Source organism: Athene cunicularia (assembly GCF_003259725.1).
Source record: "Athene cunicularia isolate RWA chromosome 4 unlocalized genomic scaffold, athCun1 chr4_part1, whole genome shotgun sequence".
Classification (NCBI taxonomy): domain Eukaryota; kingdom Metazoa; phylum Chordata; class Aves; order Strigiformes; family Strigidae; genus Athene; species Athene cunicularia.
This window is the reverse complement of record NW_020799098.1, coordinates 15,758,609-15,778,513: the sequence shown is the minus strand read 5'-3', so window position 1 is coordinate 15,778,513 and position 19,905 is coordinate 15,758,609. Positions and strand designations below refer to the sequence as shown.

At 36.1% G+C, this 19,905-nt stretch overlaps 1 protein-coding gene across 7 annotated transcripts in view; it reads right to left on the bottom strand.

Moving 5' to 3' along the window:
- CC2D2A (coiled-coil and C2 domain containing 2A) overlaps nucleotides 1-19,905 on the bottom strand; it is a 68,787-nt gene that overhangs the window by 36,529 nt on the left and 12,353 nt on the right. For all 7 annotated transcript variants that reach the window (XM_026846623.1, XM_026846624.1, XM_026846618.1 and 4 more), the window contains 11 exons: nucleotides 18,568-18,704; nucleotides 17,006-17,137; nucleotides 14,914-15,123; nucleotides 12,232-12,338; nucleotides 9,175-9,315; nucleotides 8,595-8,751; nucleotides 6,397-6,632; nucleotides 5,255-5,432; nucleotides 3,920-4,076; nucleotides 2,739-2,886; nucleotides 322-460 (listed from right to left, as the gene is read on the bottom strand). In XM_026846623.1, the coding sequence (XP_026702424.1) occupies nucleotides 322-460; nucleotides 2,739-2,886; nucleotides 3,920-4,076; nucleotides 5,255-5,432; nucleotides 6,397-6,632; nucleotides 8,595-8,751; nucleotides 9,175-9,315; nucleotides 12,232-12,338; nucleotides 14,914-15,123; nucleotides 17,006-17,137; nucleotides 18,568-18,704 (1,742 nt within the window). The remainder of the gene's footprint in view (nucleotides 1-321; nucleotides 461-2,738; nucleotides 2,887-3,919; nucleotides 4,077-5,254; nucleotides 5,433-6,396; nucleotides 6,633-8,594; nucleotides 8,752-9,174; nucleotides 9,316-12,231; nucleotides 12,339-14,913; nucleotides 15,124-17,005; nucleotides 17,138-18,567; nucleotides 18,705-19,905) is intronic.

Below are 19,905 nucleotides of genomic sequence, written 5' to 3'. Positions count from 1 at the left end.
AAACAACAGACTCAAAATATGTATTTTTTATAAATTAATCAGTTTGTCTATTCCCATATACCATACCTATTTTTCACCACTAGAATACTACTGAACAGATTAATAAATCATACTTATTAATAAATAATTAACCCACTACTAAATGGATTAATAAATCATATTTTTAATAGACATTTTGCTTCTTAACGCTCACACAAGTACGTCCATCACAAATTCAAGTGCTACTGCCTCCCTGGCATGCATGCAGATTGCTTGAGAAGGTACTGGTGACTAGGTGTTTCATAGGTCCATTAGCCCTACAGCTCTGAAAAAGCCACTTACCATGACCAGCTGCATCAGAGCTGCATTGTTTGGGTCATTTGGATCAAGTTTTGCTTCCGCTGCCCACTTAGCTAGTTTCTTCATGTCAGTTAAGCCTGATGTGCCAATGGATGCAATAGCGTCAATATTTTTTAAAGCACTAAAAAGACAGAATTGACAGAATTTATACCTAAACCACGTATGATTTAGCAATATAAAAAAAAAAAGTTTTTAAAACAATTGTAGGGAGCTTTTGGGGGGGTTTCTACAAGCTGAATAGTAAATTCCACTATGCAATTCTTAGTTGTAGCTATGCAACTGAGGGAATTGCAAAGGAAAGTAAAGGGGAAATATGAAGGAACTGGTAGAAGAGAACTTTTATACAAGGTAGTAAGGTTCTTATTGATACATTTATGATACACCTACACTATTCCATGTTGCTGATTACTAAGATGCAAGATAATAAATTGCTCTACAGCATGAAAAGTTAACGTAAATGTTTGACAATCCATACTGAAAGAACTTCTCAGATGTACAGTCCTTGCCTGGGCTATGTCTTCAATCCTGTCTTTGACCTGTCTCCTGGATGGCTCTTTTCAACCTGCATTGTAAGCCTGGGTCTCTATCCCCTTCCCTGCTTTTTCTAGATAGGCCCTGGGGCCTGATTCATCACCTTGCCATGTCTGGGCCTGCTGCCAGCACCCTGCTCTGCCTGTCACGTTCAGCTCCTGTAAGACTGTATGGTGTCTGGCAAGGACACTGCCCGTGCTGGCAGCCTTCTCCCTTGTGGTGCAGCCCTGCTTTGGGTCCTTCCTGACACTATGAGTCCCAGCTCCACTCCTTATCCTTTGGATGCTCCTGCTCACTTTCTTGTATTTGCAGTAGACAAGGAAGTATGATAGGGAGTCTGGAGGCCACATTTGTACACTGACTTGCTGGCCAGGCTTCTGGCATGTTCTCACAAAAGCTACCCCAGAAGCCCTACCACTCACAAAACTTTGCCACATAAACCCAGTACACCAGGACATGGGTGTTATTAGCCAAATACCACAGAAGTTGGATGTTGACCCTTCTCTTGTTAGGGGTGCTAATTTGAGTCTCTGTTCTCCACTTATCTGAATATTTTCAAGAAAGCTTTAGGAACTCATAGATCTTTCTTCCACTTGGTTAGAATCAGCCGAATACCCAGCAGTTACTAGAGCAGCAGATAAGGTGGTAACATCAAGGTTGTATCTTTAAGCACCAGTCTTGAACAAATGCACACTGCATCACAATTGTGCTGAAAAGCTAATGGACAGCAAAAACTAGCTTTAGGCATGAAAATCCTGTCTCTGACGTTCACAACAAACAATGGAAAGTCACAGGGGGCTGTTCATCTCCAGAGGGTGATTCAGAGAGTGTTTTACAGCTAACTTCCTTCTGAAATTCTCCATTTTTCCATTTACTATAGCGATTAGTCTCCCAAGTTTAAAGTTAGCCTTTGGGAATGAACCCTTATGTTTTAATCTCATGCTATTCTACTCTCATTGAAATCAGTATGTTACTCAAACTGATCAGCAAATTAACTGCTGCAGCTTGGGTCAAAAATAGTACCAGTGATTTGGATGACAAGGTCTAGCCTCTGAGTTAATAAGAATCTGACAGAATCTAATCAGCTAGAAGAGGTTAATAAGTATGGGGAAACTCTTAAGGCTTTATAGTGAAGTTACCCGAGGACATTACAAAAGCAGACTTTATGTATCATCTCCTTGACTTTATTGGAATTATATAAAAGCAACAAAGTGAACAAATAGTCTATAATATCCAACTTGGAGCCACAGGGCAAATTAGATTGTTCTGAATGGAATAATATACTAATTTCTGCAGGTCAACAGGCTTCTGATGGAAAAAAATAATGAAGGAGTATTTTCTTAGAATGATCTAACAGATGAGAATTTTTCACTGATTAATTCACTAACAGTGTCAAGCCCCCATACTAACTTCTACTGTTTCCATAGTGTAAGATTTATCATTAATTACAGAAAAGGCATTTAAAACATGTGTCCCAGTAGCCTCCTCAAATTCACTTCAGATAAGAAAGAGCTGGAGCTTCTGTTCTTAGCAAAATTACAGGAAAGTTCCCTGCCTATATATGTGTGTATATATATATATATATATACACACACACACACACACACACACACACATATACAATTAGAAAATTGTAATAGTGAATTAATCACCTTGAGTATAACTTTAATATTGTCTAGAAATAATATACTAAAAGATACAATTTTTAAGTAAAATATTTTCCAAAAATACGTACCCTAAGATATATGCAGAGGGTTACAGTGCAAAGTAAAATACTTCAACTTAAGAAAAAAGATTTTGAAAGTCTATTTTTAAAAAATACTAGTATAATCAGTTTCCCATGAATCACTGAAAATTCATCATATTACCTTGGAATTCCTGTGTTTTGCTGAGATGCTGGAGGAATTAAGGGGATTCCTTTTTCTCCAACTGCCCAAGAGACACTATTGGATACTTTCCCAGAGGTCATTAAAGTCATTTTGTTGCTACCATCAGCTTCAAATGAAAAGGACGCACCTATCAAGGAGGGCAAAACACAAAATAGTGTATTTATGCATTTAAACATTTTTAAAAACATTTGTTGAAAATAAGTAGTCAAATAACCTGTGCTTTTATATAAATGGGGTAATGTGAAACAACTTGATTCTGCTGCATGTTGTGGGGAAGAACTCTGCTCTACAAAAGGAGTGGAAGATTCTATTCTGCCTACAGAAAGGCTTTCCATTTGAGTTGGAAGGAAAGGCTATGCCTTGGAAAATACACAAAAGGTGGGTTTTTTTCCTTCACAGATGCACACTATTTAATATTTCTGGTACTTTTCAGATTCAGTATACTGTTATTAATGAAACAAATTCAGAGCCAAGAGAATTATGCATGACTGAAAAGCTTTGTGATACACAATTGTATATACAGTTATCATGGTCCATGTCATATACACACACATTTGTTATGATTTTTTTGCCACATTTCTTTCCTCCACAGTTTTTCATCTATTCTTCTGCTCTGTCTTGACCTCTACTTCATATATGCCAAATTTATGCAAGTCAAAGTCATCTTGTAATGCTGTTCAAACTTATTACATAAACTTGAAAGTTCTATATGCTACTATGTACTATTCTTGTTTCCTCTTTTCCTATCTCTCCCTTGTTTTACCTTTCTGAAGTTCCAGGGATAAAATGTGTTACAGGGTGTCAACAAAGCAAACAGGATGACAAAAAAAATTACTCTGCGTCAGTTCTTCAATGGTTTAAAACATTAAAATCACTGGAGCTATACTGATTAATACCATCTGCTTGCTCTGCAGTGTCATAGGCCTGATCACTTAAATACTAAAAAACCCCAAACACCTTCTATAGCAAACCAAATAATACACATACACATTTTTATTATATACAGATTAAAATTAGTAAGAGATAAAAATTCCACGGATAAGATTCAGTTACAGAAGCTGTAAATGCTCTTAACAGAATTTACTCTGAAACTTATACCAGCCTATTACTGCTACATGGTTTCAGCAAAATAAGAAACCCTGAATTGAGATAGTCCCTACCACTCCCAACTCCTTCATGGTCCAACATCACACGCTGATTGCTGCTGAACTCTATTTCTTCCATAGGAGCACTGCCTGTCAGAACTGTCGTCTCAGGAACAGGTATGAACACTTCAGCCAACAAGGTGGTGCCACTCATACCCATTGTTTCATATATCTAGAAGAAAATATAGTGATAGACATAGTAAAAAATTTACGCATGTATTCATGAGAAGTTGAAAACATGTTGTGGGATATTTGGACAAAAGGTTTTACTATGACTTAAGCATGAAATAATTAAAGGCAATTGTATTAATTTACTTTCTAAAATATCCAATTAGCAGACATTTCAGCTACCAGCAGTTAACTTGTTCTGAATTCTTACAAGTATATCCTCTTCACTTTTCTAATGCACCTGAGAATAGTATGACAAACTCTAGGCTTTAAAGGGCATCACTGTACAATATGTAAGGGTTTGTGACAGTTACTGGCATCAGGTGAAGGTGCCAGAGGGATTCTACCTCACTAATTCATCCTGCCTTTTGTGGTAAGGGAAAGGCATAGTCCCTGTCCTGGCAGTACTGAAGGTTGCTTCCCTCTTTCCTGGCCAGCTGCAAGCACAGAGCGATGAGAATTATTTCTCCATTCAGATATTTTTAATCCAAGATGATATTCCTTCTCCCTTTCAATTTGTCTGTTACATAAATGGAGCAGGCAAGGGCATTCCTCTGAATTACCAGTGGTTAAGTTACCTAACAGAAAAAGTCACTGAACAGGAGAAGTAGGATCCCGACTGTGTTCCTTCTAAAAATACATTGTACTGGCTCTCAAAATTATTCATGCGACTCATTAATTCATACATGGAATGGTGCTGGTAGTTTGACTTAACTGCACTGTTGATCAAGTCAAGTGCAGTGATGGACATTACTAGCAATTACTTTTTTTCCTACCCCCCTCCAGCAAACATTATGATGACTCTACTGTGTGGCAATAATATTTTAAGACCATTTTGGCAAGTTTATCTGCAACATAAATCACTTTTTCTAAAATTAAGAGGCTGCTCTACTAACATTTTTAATCATGTCCTAATTATTTAATTTCTCCCATGCAGCCCATAGTGTTGGTTTTGGTTTTGTTTTTAAATATTTATAAAAGCACAAGCATCAAAATGTAGCGGCAAAGTTAAAAGTCTGTGACTGGGGAATCAAGGAAGGGTTATAAGATTGATGATTTAAAATGAGTCTTTCACAGGTTTTTCAGTCATTGCAATACTACCATAGAGCAAAATACAAGCATTACAGGAGTAATACATTTCAATAATCTTTTTAAAAGTTATTATGAGAAATCATTACCTACCTGCAGTTTCAAACTTTCTGGCCAATTGAATATCTGTAAATTGAAAATCTGGCCAAAGTGAACTCTGAAATCTGAACTTATTGGTCGGGTAACAGTCCTTGATACTTCTTTCGAGTTGAAAAGGACTTTTATAAATGCGGAGCGTTTCTTCACATCTTCTCGTCGCAAAACTTCTGCTCTGTAAATATGTCAAACAACGTGTCATATAATTTTTAATAACATTTTTGTTCTTTCATTATTTTTGATGAGAATCTGATTTCTCAAGGGGAAACAGAAGTCACTAAATAAAGATGGTATTCTAAAGATGTCACTACACTGGAATGACTTTAAAACTATTATTTAACAATTGGTTTATCTTCTCATGAATATAAAATGATTAAAAAATGAACAGGTCAAATTTCACATCCACTAAAGCCACCGCCATATAAAAGGAGTTATTTAGGGAAACATTGCCTTCTACTCCCTTCCTCCAAAGCACAACAAATGATATCAAGTTTAGTTAATATTTTGAAGTTTTTAGTCACTGGGAGTAGAACAGCCAAGCAATATTCCTCAATGAGGCTATCTGCTAAATAACTATGAAAAAAAACAGTTTTTAAGTAACTAGAATCTGTTAGATGTATGTTAAATTGCATGCATAAATGTGGAAAGTAACACAAACAAATTTAGTAAATTTGTTAAGTAAATTTACTTATTTTATCCACAGTGAAATCTCTGGTTTACTACACGATTTCTTTTACTTTTCCTTTGTTGACTATAGGACAGATGTGGTGTAAAGGACTAGCTAGTGAGAGTGGTATCGCCAGAGGTGACCCAGACTCTAGACTGAAAACATCTTTCTTTATATATATATATATATATATATATATATATATACACACACACCACTGTTCCACGCAGATGCTCAAGGAATGTAAAAAGGTTCAAAGGTAACGTGTAGACATGCCTTCTCCAAGCCCACTATATACAAGGTTCCACGTGACTTGAAAACAAATAGTTATTTTGGCTTCAGAAGCAGAAGTTTTATCATTAGGCTAAACAGAATGCTGAGCACATGCTTCTGAAGTTGTACAGTCAATTAATTAATAAATAACAGCACAAAATCATGAACAAAGTAATTTGCACACCAACGTTTCTCTTACCGAGGGCACAGCTCAGTCGGAGTTACGCTTCCTGACAGGACTAGTTCAGGAATTAGAGCAGGCACTCCGGGTTTCCTTCTGCAGTTATCAGCTTTTTCTCTCACCTGCTGCTCTATTTCCAGGCTACTGACCATTTTAGGTGGGATGGGTTTTACACGTTCCTCACCAAGATCGCAATCCTCTACTGATTCTTCTTCTTCATGAATGCCTTTTTTCTTCTTTTTCTTCTTGGACTTCTGCATATTAAAATAATAATGTTCTTCCTGAACCTGTTTCAATATGTAGTTTTCTTCTCTTGATTCACAAGTGATAAACATGTATGAGAAATGACTTTATAATTTTAAAATCACCACACACAGAAGTAAGACTTCTCTCATTCCATACTAGTACTACAGATTCAGAATTTATCAATGCATTCCATTCATATGCTTCAAAAACATAATCTGTTTCAAACAAAACATTTATTTAACCTTCCCAACCATCTTACAAAACAAACATGTTTCTTGAACATTCTGGCTAGCAGCTTCTCATTTAGCCTGAGCTACCACATGCATTCTGTTAGGATTGAAGAAAGGTTACTCAACCAGTAGACACAGTTCTTTGAGATGTATTATCTGCATACACATTGATGAAGTGAACACACATGTGCCACCAACTTTGGAGCACAAGATTTTCAGCTTAGCAGTGTATTAAGCATGAGCAGAATGATTCCTTCCATTCTTCTATGACAAACAGAAGAATAAACAGACCATCGCATCCCTTTCAGCGTCTTCTAAACTGCAGAAATCCAGTGTTACGTGCATGTTCAGCTTAAAACAACTGCAAGCAAGTTCCTCCTTCCACAGACTTACAGATTACTTGGAAGTACACCTTGCCTGGAAGCACCAGCCACTTCATTATTTAAGACACCATAAGCAAGAGAGAGGTGAGGAAAGCAAACAGTTTCTCCTCACTAACTGAAGTATTTAGCCAAACAATTTGTTCACATATTTTATGAATAAATAGTTTCTTTCTTGGCCTAACTTGATGTTACCCTTTTTGTTCTTGTATTTGCTTTTAAATTTATCTAGTGTCTTTCTTAGATTTATGTGATCTGTGCTAGTAAGACACCACCAGCAGTGATCAACAGAAAAAGCACTTTGAGTAAAATAAAGCACTTCTGGGTGTGAAAGAAAGGTCTGTGTACCACATTTCACTCTAAAAGGAAGGAACCACAGTGATTTCAGTCTCAAGACAGTTTGCAGCCTACACAATAAAAAGATGCTGAGACAGCTTTGGCTGGAACAACCCCCATGGTATTCTCGAATGCGTAACTGTCAAGAGGTAGATGAACAGCTCCTGTCAGGACCAATGCTCAAGACTATCTGCCTTCATTTTAAAGGTTTACATTTATTCATCTTATCCTACAAGTGAATTAACATGGTACTAATGAGTCATGTGCCCACTTGTGTTTGGCTAACAGGAATTTCCAATACCTACAGATCCCCTGCACTAGATTCTTGAAAACTGTGTTTGAAGTATTTCCTTAATTTTTCTTTGGTATCCAAAAAAAGAGTGTTCAAATTGGGCAGTAACTATATCCAAGTATAATCACCACTACCCTGAGGCATCCACTACACTGCCACATAACTACGAAAGCAAGTCTGATTTTGCCAGCACTGCCACAGAATATTTCAAAGAACATCCTGTTGCAGTGTATCATTCTAGCTCCTCTATTGTCAGCATCCTCTTGAAGCACAACTGACAACTTAACTACAATACAGATTATTAGCAATAAAGCTTTTCAGAGGTAAAAGGCTAGTATATTAACTAAAGTTTTCAGTATTGTGACATTCCTTACCACAAATTTACACAAGATGATGTCAACTGCCTGTTCATTAGAAACACACGCACAAAAAATTAATTCATGGTCTTTGTTTGCAAGAAGGACATGAATTTGATGGGAATGCTACAAAACTATTAATTTTAAAGAAAGAACTGCTGAAGTGCTGAAAAATCAATAGCAAGAAGACAATGCTCCATAAAAATCAAGCAAATTTTAATTCTACAAATTCTAAGTAGACAGAATGCATCCAAATACATTACAAAATTTATGCATAACTATCCTGAAACTGATTTTTTTTTTGTATTAGGACAAATTTTCAAACACATTTAGTAATATTTTTATTTTTTTGTGAAATGGAATGATTTAAACAAACCTGTGTCTTCTTCCAGGATTTCCACTCTTGTAGCTCAGTTTTATATTCCTCCATTTTCTTTTCATATTCTTCCATACATTCTTCTAGTAATTCATTTATCTCAGCCTGAATTTCTGCTTCATATGCTTTTTCATCTAGTTTCTGATCAACCTCTTCCCTTCAAAACAACAGTTACCAACACATTATATAAATTAACATAAGGGCTCCAATTAAGTCTATAACATATATACTTCTCCATGAATTAATTTGATTATATCAAAAGTGTGTTCTATTTAAAAATAAGAGCATAGATACTTCAGGAGTTGATAGCAGCTAGTTACTAACCAGAATGAATACAACTATTCTTTGTTTATTCATTAGCTAATAGAAATTTCTTTCTGTTACAGTAATTACTTGTAATTTTAACCTTCCTTCCTCCCCAAACTCAAAAAGAATAGCGTCAGGCTCAACCAGTGCCAGACACCACTCAAATTCTTACTTTTGCACCCTATGTATCAGAATTGTAATTTCCCAAATTGATTAATCTTATTAAAACTCCACTGCTGGCAAATGAAATATAAAAAGTGTTATCAAAACATACTTCCTCAAATAAAGTTTCATGGGTGTGTTAGTAAACTTCTGAAAGTCACGGAGGGATTTAATTTGTTTCCAAACTTTTATAATGGTCTTAAGCAACATTCTGTCTTTTTCTTGTTCAGCATCACGAAGTCTTCTGGTTTGCCTGGAAAAAAACAAATATATATATATATATACACATACACACACACGTGCACAAAATCAATCAGAATTGTATAACTCAGAGGAACAATAGAATGAAAACTTGTGATATCAAAAGCCAAGTGATGTGGGTTTCAATTTGATTGATGATGGCTGCAGTGGTTTAAATCCAAGAAGCATAAACCCCAGACTCAAAGATGGCAGGATTTGATTTCCTTCTGTACTTCTAGTCTCTTGCATTTTGGACTATCTGACTCCAATGACAGCTCATTCTCTAGAGATTTCAAACTTTTCTGAAATGCTTATTACAGCTGTACATCATTAAAACCATTTTAAAGTCAATTCATGTAAACAACAGCCCAGGAAACCTAATCTGCTGCTATGAAGTAATGTTTATTACAATCATACATTACAAAGTATGTTTTAAACCTAACATGCTTCTAACTCCAGTAAAAGGGACTTGCAGAGATGAAGTAATGTAGTAATATATGAAGTAATGCAAGTCTTTTGACAGCCCTGCAAGATTCTTAACAAAAACATAATTAACTGGGCTTTTTTTTTCCCCTCAGAATTGGTGTTTCACATTTCCATCCTCTAATCTGTTTGTAAAAGAGCTATTCATTAGCACTTTAATGACCAACACACACTTCTGATGTAAATGTCTATGCAGCACAAGCATTGACTGTTTCTAGTACTATCCTGGTTAGCTAAACATGTCTAGTAAATATAATGTGATTTTAAAAGAAAAAAAAAAGTAAACTAACACATTACTACTTGTATTCAAAGAATGTGAAAGACAGGAAGGTTGAGTTAAAGCTGAGAGAAATACATTATACATTATTTAAAAGCACAAGCAAATTTAGTAAAAAACAATAAACAAAGAAGAAACACAGACTTTCCAGAGAGCAATATGAGCAACTTCTCCACTTCATTAGCTAGCAGTTTAAGTATTACTTATCCATGCAGCTTAACAAGCCTTTCTTCTTTGTCTAGGAGATGAAACTAGAAGATGAATCTTAAAGACATGAGGAACATATAGGTCAGTAATTACAGTTATCTAATGTATTCAATTTGGAAGCAGAACCTTTCAGTAGAGAATCACCTCTGCTAAAATACATCAGTTGGATGAGCCTGAAACCTGCGATCCGCAGCATACATTAGCTTCATCCTCAGCAAACGAGAGCAGTAGGGCTGAAATTGCTAATTTGCAAAATTTTTCTGTATTCCGATGACATTTCTTCCTCAAACCAATGGAAAACTACAGCACTTATCTTCAGATAGCAAAGAATACACTTCAGTTATATTATTGGAGGGTGGAGGAAACGATTATTTTCCATGCTACACTCTCTTCATATCTGTAATTTCTCATGAGTGTACTAGAGCGACCATCAGGGAAATGCAGCATTAAAAGAGAGACAAGGCAGGTCAATGTTTTTACCAACATATGTGGTCCAAGTCTGTATTAAACACCATGACAGTAAAAATTCCTGAGCCCATCTGAGCCTCATATGTGTAACAGCTTCCAACAACAGAGATGTAGCCAGAAAGAATTAAAGATATGAAAAACCTCAGGATAATCCCAGCCAAACTCATCTCACATTACTTATGGAACACTGATCTCACTGATTTCAGCTAGTTTCTCCTGACTCATAATAGTGTGACACTAAAGTAAAGCACTCAATACCTAGAAACACATTTAAGATACCCAGAAGGAATATTCTATCTAATCAGAATTAACAATCAAGCAAGCCTCAGGGTTGGTGCCAAAATCCAAGAATCTTACTCCCACAGTGAACTTTCTCATTACTATTCTCATGCTTTCCTTGGTGAGAGCTCCTGTTTCCAAAGTACTGTATGGTAACTGCACACCTCCTGCTACTAGTCCTCCAGCAGATGTGTTAAGAAAATATTAATAAAAGCTACTCCTTTTTTCAATGGAAGGAAGACTTTGTCCTTCAGTATAAAATAATACATTATAGATTTCTATACATCCTGCACAGATACCAATGTATTACAAGACAGCGTACTTGAAGAATGAAAATCTGAAGCAGCAATTCACAAGCTAAGAATAATGAGTAGATGTGTAGGTGTAAGCAGATGTAGTAGAATTATTATTCAGAAAAATTGATTAAAAAAATATTGTATTATCATGTGACCCATTACATCAGTCTAAACTTCTGTTTATTTAAATTAATATATTATTGCCTACTTTCAGATTGTGAAAAACTTTCAGATTTTTATTAAATATCTACTAGTTAAAAAGCTGTCCAGCATGGATCTCCAAAATAACTTAATTTTTATCATACTGCTTACACTTACAGCTCACTACTGTCCATCTGCCAAAAATAATACTAACTTTCACTAGCAAGCCAAAAACTGTAATATATTTTTTACTACCCAGTTACTGTCCAAGAACAATAACTGTAATCTTGTAAAACAAAATTCTACCATTTTATGTATATTAACCCACTGGCAAAAACATGGACAGAAATACCTAAGAATGGGAAGTGAATCAAGAACACTTGTATAATGAGGAAGAAGATGGAAAAAACTAGGGGCTTTGTAATTTCAAAAAAATTACATCACTTGCACTGTTGTGAGAGCTTCATGTATCCAGCTGATGTCTACTGACACCTTATTTTAATTTTAATTGTGCAAAACACAACAGTAAATAGATACTAATTAATAGAAGGTAATCAAATCAGACCAGTTTGAATCAAGATTTCCGCCTAAGATATATTTTCTTTGTCATTTTTTTTTATTCAACTTATCAGTAAGAACCCTTAAGCCCTCAAAATTCTTACAGAGCTTTTCACAGCAGAATTTAGAAGCATGACATGAATCATATTTTGTACCAGCACAGAAAGGAAAAAAATAACACAGTTTTTAAAAAATAATGATTTAATGAATCCATACCTACCTGATCTCAATTTTGTATTCAGGTATGCTCTGTTGTGCCACGGGTCTAGGAACACCATCACCACCACTGTCTATACTATACTGCACAGCATTCCTCAAAGCATGCAGCTTAAATGAACAAACAAGCAATTAACAGGTGGTTTGACATTTATGAGGCAGTGTAATGCACCCTGACATTAAAGTTAGTTACTACCTAAGAGAAAACTCTTGAGTTGTCTTCATTCTGTATTTACAGGGTTTTGGCACGTGCAAGGTGCTGATTCTTGAAGATGAAATTCTAGTTAGGATCCCTGAATGTATGAGGGAGATTTACTGACTTTGATCACTGTGACAGATCTAAACAAGGGCAATAGACTGATCTAAGGATTATTCTGATAGCTCAGGCATCAAAGGGGTGGGGTGGGCAAAGTGAGTCTGCCAAAAACCCCACCTTCTATAAAAGGGATTTTTGGGTGTAGGAAGGGTCACTAAAGGTAACGCTAATAACAAAAATGAGTGGATTGTGGGTTTGATGAATGCCTCACAGAATCTGGGCACCTTGCAACAAAGCATTTAAGCATAACATATTGCATGTAACAACTGGAAGAAGAGAAGGTCCAAGCATAAGACAGAAGTGGGAACAATGGTACAATTCAAATGCACTTTTGAAGCCATACTGTCAAGTCAAGAGACCACCTCTTCAACTAGGATTTGAAGATAGGCATCAAATGATTACATGGAAGATGGACACCTACTTTAGGATAATGTGAAAATATACATGGCTGTGAAGATAATGAAAAGGACTGGCTAGGAGAAGAGAGAAAAATAATGAACAGCAGTAGGATAGGAATTAAAATTTTAGTTATTACATTGCTGTAGATCTCCTTAAGAATAATACTAAATGTGAAACCAGAATAGCTAATAGCACTGCAGGAGCTGAAAGCAACTATATCCAAAGTAGAAGCAATGAAATTACAAATACAGGAACACAGATTATTTTTTTTAAACACATCAAACTGGAGAAACAATATAATTGGAGAGCAGGAAGCATTCAGCTGAGAACATACAGGGGCAACCACAAAATTAAACTCACTGATATAAAAAAAGATGTTGAAAACCATTTTGAAATAAAGAATAACTGAACACATGGGAAGCTGCTAGTACCATCTGGGGCACAGAGGATGTTTTTTAAAAGACGACAGAAAGTGCAGTTTCTTTAGCCTGTCAAAATGAGGACTGAAAGGTGATATATTTTAAGATATAAAGAGCAAGCATCAGAACTGGCTAAGGAGAGTCCACTGGGGCATGGTGGGGAAGGAGAGGAAAAGACAGGAAGAGTTCTTTAGGCTTAAAACTGATTTGGCTGCAACCATCTGGCCATTAAATAATGACTGTTAGAGAAGCAGAATGGTGGCTAAAATACTTCATTGTTAAATTTCATTTATGAAAAATACATTTGCCAGTATTCTAGGCAACTGCACAAGTATTGTGGAAACACTCAGGAAATCCCTTCCACACACAGGTTCCTGTAACGCAGGCACAGAGAACCCAAATGTCCTGTTTCACGGAGAACTAAAGCCAATCCTTCAAAAGTGAGGACAGAACAAAGTATACCGAAGAATTATTTTGAGGCACTATATGAAATATTTGTCCAGCATCAGAACCATAATGTAATACTTTATACCAAAATTCAGAAGTATCTGTACAGCATCTACTGACCCTCATTACACTAACATAACAATGACCTTGCATGCAATTTTTATTTTTTCCCTTATAATAGCCCTTTAAGGTAGAAAACTGTCATCACCTTTAATTTATGGAAATCTGAATTTATATGTACTCAAACTAATCAAGCCCTACTACATTGAGCTATGTCATATCACAATATTTACCTCACATTTCTAAGGAACTGTTATCCTTTCAGACTTTAAAAGCATTTTCAAGTGTTTTAAAAATATCCTTGTGTGCCCTGATGATATTAGAATTGTACTAACAATGCCTAATGTTCATGTACAAATTTAAACCACAGAAGACCCCTACCATTACTTCCAATGTACAGATGGAGGAAGAAGGATGGTACGCAGAGGGTAAGCAGCCCAGCCAAGGTCATCCACCAAGTCAGCAATGGAGCCAGGAACAGAAAAGTACATTTGGTCTAGGGTTTTGCCATGTCACAAGAGTGACACAGTAGATGTGACAACAGTATGGATTTAAAACACAGCATCTGTCACAGATATACCTGACAATGGGTCATCAACTTTTGCAGAATTTGGTGAAATTCTTTTTACTTTTAATCAACAACTGAAATTAAACTTCCCTCCATCATTGAATACTGTCTTTTGCTGTCTGTCTGTCAGAGGTGCTGTATGCAATCCTGTAAAGCCTTATCTGTAATTCACTGGAAAACATTTTGGATACTCTAAGGAATACTATGTAAATGTTATTGTATTCTAACAACTATATTCCCTTTACCTCAGAACCTGCATAGAGTTCATTTGAAATAGATCAAAGAAATTACTAATCTTAAAAATGCAGTTCTGCACTGAACACACAACAACCTAGGTGAAATAGCTTTTTACCTTCTGACAAAACGCCATTCATTCCATACAATTAGAATTTCATCACTCTGAAGAAAAAAATTCAGCTTTTACCTTAAACTGTCACATCATTATCTCAATAAGCTATGACAACGGAATAGAAATACCTTGTCTGTGAGAAGTTTGGTAAGATTCTTCTGTTTTCTTGCTAAATACTGATCATATAACTGAGCCAATTTAGCTGCTAACACATGCTCACGGCTAAAACAGGGATGATGGGTGAATATCAGTCCAGAAATATCAATATCCAATTGAAACGGCCCCTGATAATCTCCAGGTCCAACAAGATACTGATTGGCAGCTGTAATTTTTATTGCCTGAAACAAAAAAATAATAAGATGGATTTATAAGCCCTGCAAAACTATCTTGAGAAGAGACTTTGTGACAGAAAGTGACCCATTTAGTACTGCCTACAACTAACTACTGAGTCTTAAACTGTAAAAGGCTTCTGCAGTAACCTCTCTGCTTTATTGATAAGTGGGTGTCATAAAACCACCACATGTATTCTACACAATAGAATTTTGATAGCCCATATAAGCTGAAATAAGAAATCATCTACCTGTATTGCAGGTTTTGCTGAGCAATGAAGACAATGACATTGAAAAGCCTGTTAGTTCTCTTTTTACCTGTTTATTTGGTATTACCTTATTTTATCTTAGAACTGAGCTCTAAGATAAACAGTCCAGCTCTCAGAGAGCAGCTGTCCTTGCAGACCATTTGGATTGTGTAGAAAATTAAATATGTTATTTGTTTCTCCATTCTAACGCCAGGGAAATTCACACCAACAAAGCCCAAAGCAAGCTTTCAGCAACAAAGCTTAGTCTGCTTCAACTTGCTGCAACCGAAGGGTAATCATGGCTTATATCCTCAGGTTACAGAAATCAGAAGAGAATTAGCAGTGCTTCTTGCACAAGTACTGCTGCTGCCCTCTTAGAATTCTTCAGAAGCGATTCATCAGAGATATTCTGGTACTATAAAACATGAAGTTGTTAGTTACGTAGTGTTCGTTGCAGTCCCTTTCTAAGAACTGTAAAAAGGGGGATTAAAAAGGGAACTCAGCTGTTGCACAGCTCTTTTACAGGACTAGTACAAATGGTCATGAAACACACTTAAGTCCACCTGATCCTTCCACATTCAGTTTCTCATCAAAATATTTAATATGCCATAATCTGTCATAAAAATGACAACTTTGAATTCCCAATGTTTTAGCTATATTTCTGACCATAGAGGATCCTTAAGTGTAGTATCTTTCTTTCAACAGTGATTTGGGTATTTACATGTTACTTTTCATGTAAACATGGTGTTCTTGAAACATAAGCTCTCTTGGCCTATCTTTATTAAGATCTAAGCAGCAACCTCTTTTCCTGTATGCAGAAACACTCTGCAGAGATCTGTAGATCTCATAGATCTCATCCTGAGAACTGCATATTTGTAAGCAGCATCAATTAAAGTGAAACATTCAAATCTGTATCAACAGCAGCAGACAAACATTTGTGTATCCCAAAAGAGCAATCTCTTTTAAAGTCTACAAAGTGACAGTTTTTACAAGCAGAACAACTAAAGCTTGCTTAAAGCCTGCTGAATGGTTTTAATTGAACCTTATTTTGATTTGTACTGACTACACACCACAACTGCTGTTTGCCAGGGCAGGTGAGCTGCAGTTGAGGGAAAAACAAAAAACAACAACAGAAAAATCTGAACTAATGAAACAAGTCAAAATTAGTAGCTTTCTACATGAGTGAACTGCATTTTGGAGGAATTTCATCACAGTAAATAACTATCATGAATATGCCCTTAAATTATTTCTCTCAAACTGCAAAAAGCACCTCTGTCCTGATTACCATATCTGTCTACCAGCTCCTACCACAAGGAGTTTTATAGATTAATACAGAAACTACCCTACTTCGGCATGAGAATATCCAAGGGTGCCTCACAGAGACCTCAGTGACTCACAGACTTGAAGCAGTTTGTCATGGACTGTCACTTCACTATTTTAACCAGTACTAACTGGCAAAACTCTTTATCCTTTTGTATGCATTATTTTTCAGAAAAATACAGGTGGAATATACTAGAAGTAGTAGAGCACACTGTGGAACCCCAAAATGCAGTCAGTACTCATGGTTCTTAGCAGAAAACCCTTTGGCTCATGAGGGTTTCTGGTACAGAAGAACTAGGATATTCAGTCTCAGTCTGCCTTACCTTTCTATATACTGTTTCAAGTTCTGGTGCAATGCCTTCTTCCAATGAGAATACTGGAGGCCTAGTAGAAGACTGTTTAATTGGATTAGGCAATGCTAAGATTTTGCCATCGTCACCAAACCACTCTTTCCCCTGAAAATAAAAACATAATATTGTTTCTTACTTTATACAGAAATAACTTGGAAAATTATAATTCTTATTGAAAACAGTTATAGAAAAAGAGGTGACTGAATTGTTTGTGAGTGAATTAACCAAAACTTTAAGACACCAAAATTAAATCTTCAAATATACTACAGGTAAGTTTTGAAATTGAAAGACCAAGAGCTTGCTCAAACTTTAAAAATAGATTTTTTTCCTTAAACATTTAGTGTTATAGATTTGAAAGAACAACAACAAAAAAATAATCAACCCATCACTTATTTAATTTTTGTTTTCTTAAACCACTAAAATGGAAAGAATTACGTTTTACACAAGAGCTAAATGGCAGCTCAGAGAGATTGTTCATCAAAACGTCTCTCAACTCTTCTCATCTACAACCTGAACTAATTAAACAGCACCTATGAAAGCAGATGAGGCAAGTACCTTACACACCAACTGCTACCCATGGCTTCACATGTTAAACATTGTCCTAATTAATCCCTGCTCTCATGACCTGGATTCAAGAATAGCTTAAACTAGCAGCTGCTGAAAGATGCTGGCCTGCCCTCTTACTCCCACACCCGGTTTAAGCTGACCCTAGAACCCACCGTTGATATAGTAACACAGTGAAGTAAACCAGAAAACTAACTGGGTTAAAGCTGGCCAGTTAAAAATTTGAGATCCAAATATTCCCAATGTGATTCACAAAAGTACCTTTCCTAGCTCACGATGAATTCATAGAATCATAACAAAATATAAAGAGCAACTGCTGTACAGTAGCTTAAATCTATACTAAACCCTACACACTGTACTGTGTACAGGAGGACAATACAGCAGGATAAAATATATCCAAGTCAAACATCATGGGTGTTTCCGTAAGCCATTCTTAAAAATCTAAAATGATTCTAAAACCTCTCCAGATAATCTATACCAATATTTAATTACCCTTACAGTCTGATCAGTACATTTCTTTGTATTATCTTCCGTGGACACAGGGAACAGCCATTCCACATCGTTTTCTTTTGCTATGTTCTTGTAAATACTAACAACAGTGCCTAGTTCTTGCACAAGTCTTTATACATACCACTAGCTCACAGCATTATATAAAAAGAGTAAATTATAATTAGCCCTGCTGTAGTGGCAACTAAACCTTGGCACAGACAAGCGAAGTGATTTGTTCCCCAGCAGGCTATGAACAGAGCCAGGAAAAGACACCAGTTTCCTAAGACTCAGTCCGGTGCTCTGATTACTGTGATACACTAAAAACATACTCCTACAGAAGTCCACATTTCCTGACATCTGACACTGCTAAAAATTTTGAAAATGAAAGCCCCATATTACCGTGACCATCTACCTACTTAACTAGAACAAAGTAAAATACCGATAGTTTTAAAAAGACAACTAAGAAGGTAGTGGCGACTTACTTGCTCCTGTCTAAGTATTCTGTTTTCTAAAATATTTTGATTAGACTGTGATACAAAGGGCCTTTCTCCTGTGTAAAGACCCTCATCTTCAAGGTACCTAGGCTGCATGTTTCCAGGCATCTTCTCAGAAGTGGGCACTAATGAGAAATTAAATAAAAAAGCATGTAAAAAATATAACTGTAGTTCTAGTTTATTCATTCTCTAAGAGCTTATGCCATTCTTAAAGTGAATGCCACTGCATATTAAGCTTGCTGTCAGAAATATTCTCCTAACTAGAAAAAAAGAAATAAATATATAACCAAAACAGGTTCTTTTCTTAATCAGGCCAGATCCACAGTTTAAACCTATCATAAAAGTGTCACAAATCTTCTAAACAGATAACATGTCCTCACCACAAAATACTTCAAATAACTTAGTGGAGTTTAGTTTTAATATTTGCTTGCATAACAGTGTAAAAACCCTTTAGCAGCAACAACTGACTAGACAAACATATCTAAGCCTTTCCCATATAAAGTGAAACTTTAAGATTAATCTGAACTACTATTAACAGTTTGCTTAAACTACTCTTGTACAAAATACGGAACATGCATAAAAAGTTCTGTTAGCGCAGTAACAGCAGATGGAATTCTTTAAAGCCTGCCCGCAGGATTATTTCACCGGTGTGTATGGGCTCAGTATTCTTCAAAGAGCAATCTCAAAACAGGGAGAGATTATCCTCAGGGTTACAATAGAAGTTATCCCCTAAATCAGAACACAGCAGATCACTAAGTTACAAGACCTGAAAAACCAGAGGCATCCCAATGTCAAACATTCTGACATCATATTACAAGCTGTGCCGATACATTTTGGTACAGACCAAAGAGAGACTCATTTCTGTTTCTTCCAGCTCAAATACTAAATAGCAAATGATATTATAAAGCAATTTTTTAGGACTTTGTATTTCTATGGGCGTAAGGTAAAAAGGTCAGAGACAGGACTGACGTTGACAAACCATTTCCAATTCACAAAATCAGACTTTGGGAAGAGGGCCCCTTGAATCACAGAAATTCTTGTTACTTACATGATGCTTTAAAAACATGACACATGGAAAAAAATGCAGATGTTGGCAAGTGAATAATTGCTGTAAGTTATAATGTACAGTGCACGAGCCACCCTTAGTACCTAAATGCGAGTACCTAGTAACATCTTGCATATGTTAAATAATGTAATAGCTGAACTCCAGTGAAAGAGGGGCTAGCCATCTTACATTTACTATAGACAGCACTAAATTAATTGCTCCAGAGCAACTGATGTGCCCTAGGTCACTTGCTAGTGTACCAGCTGGTGACATGCCAAGGT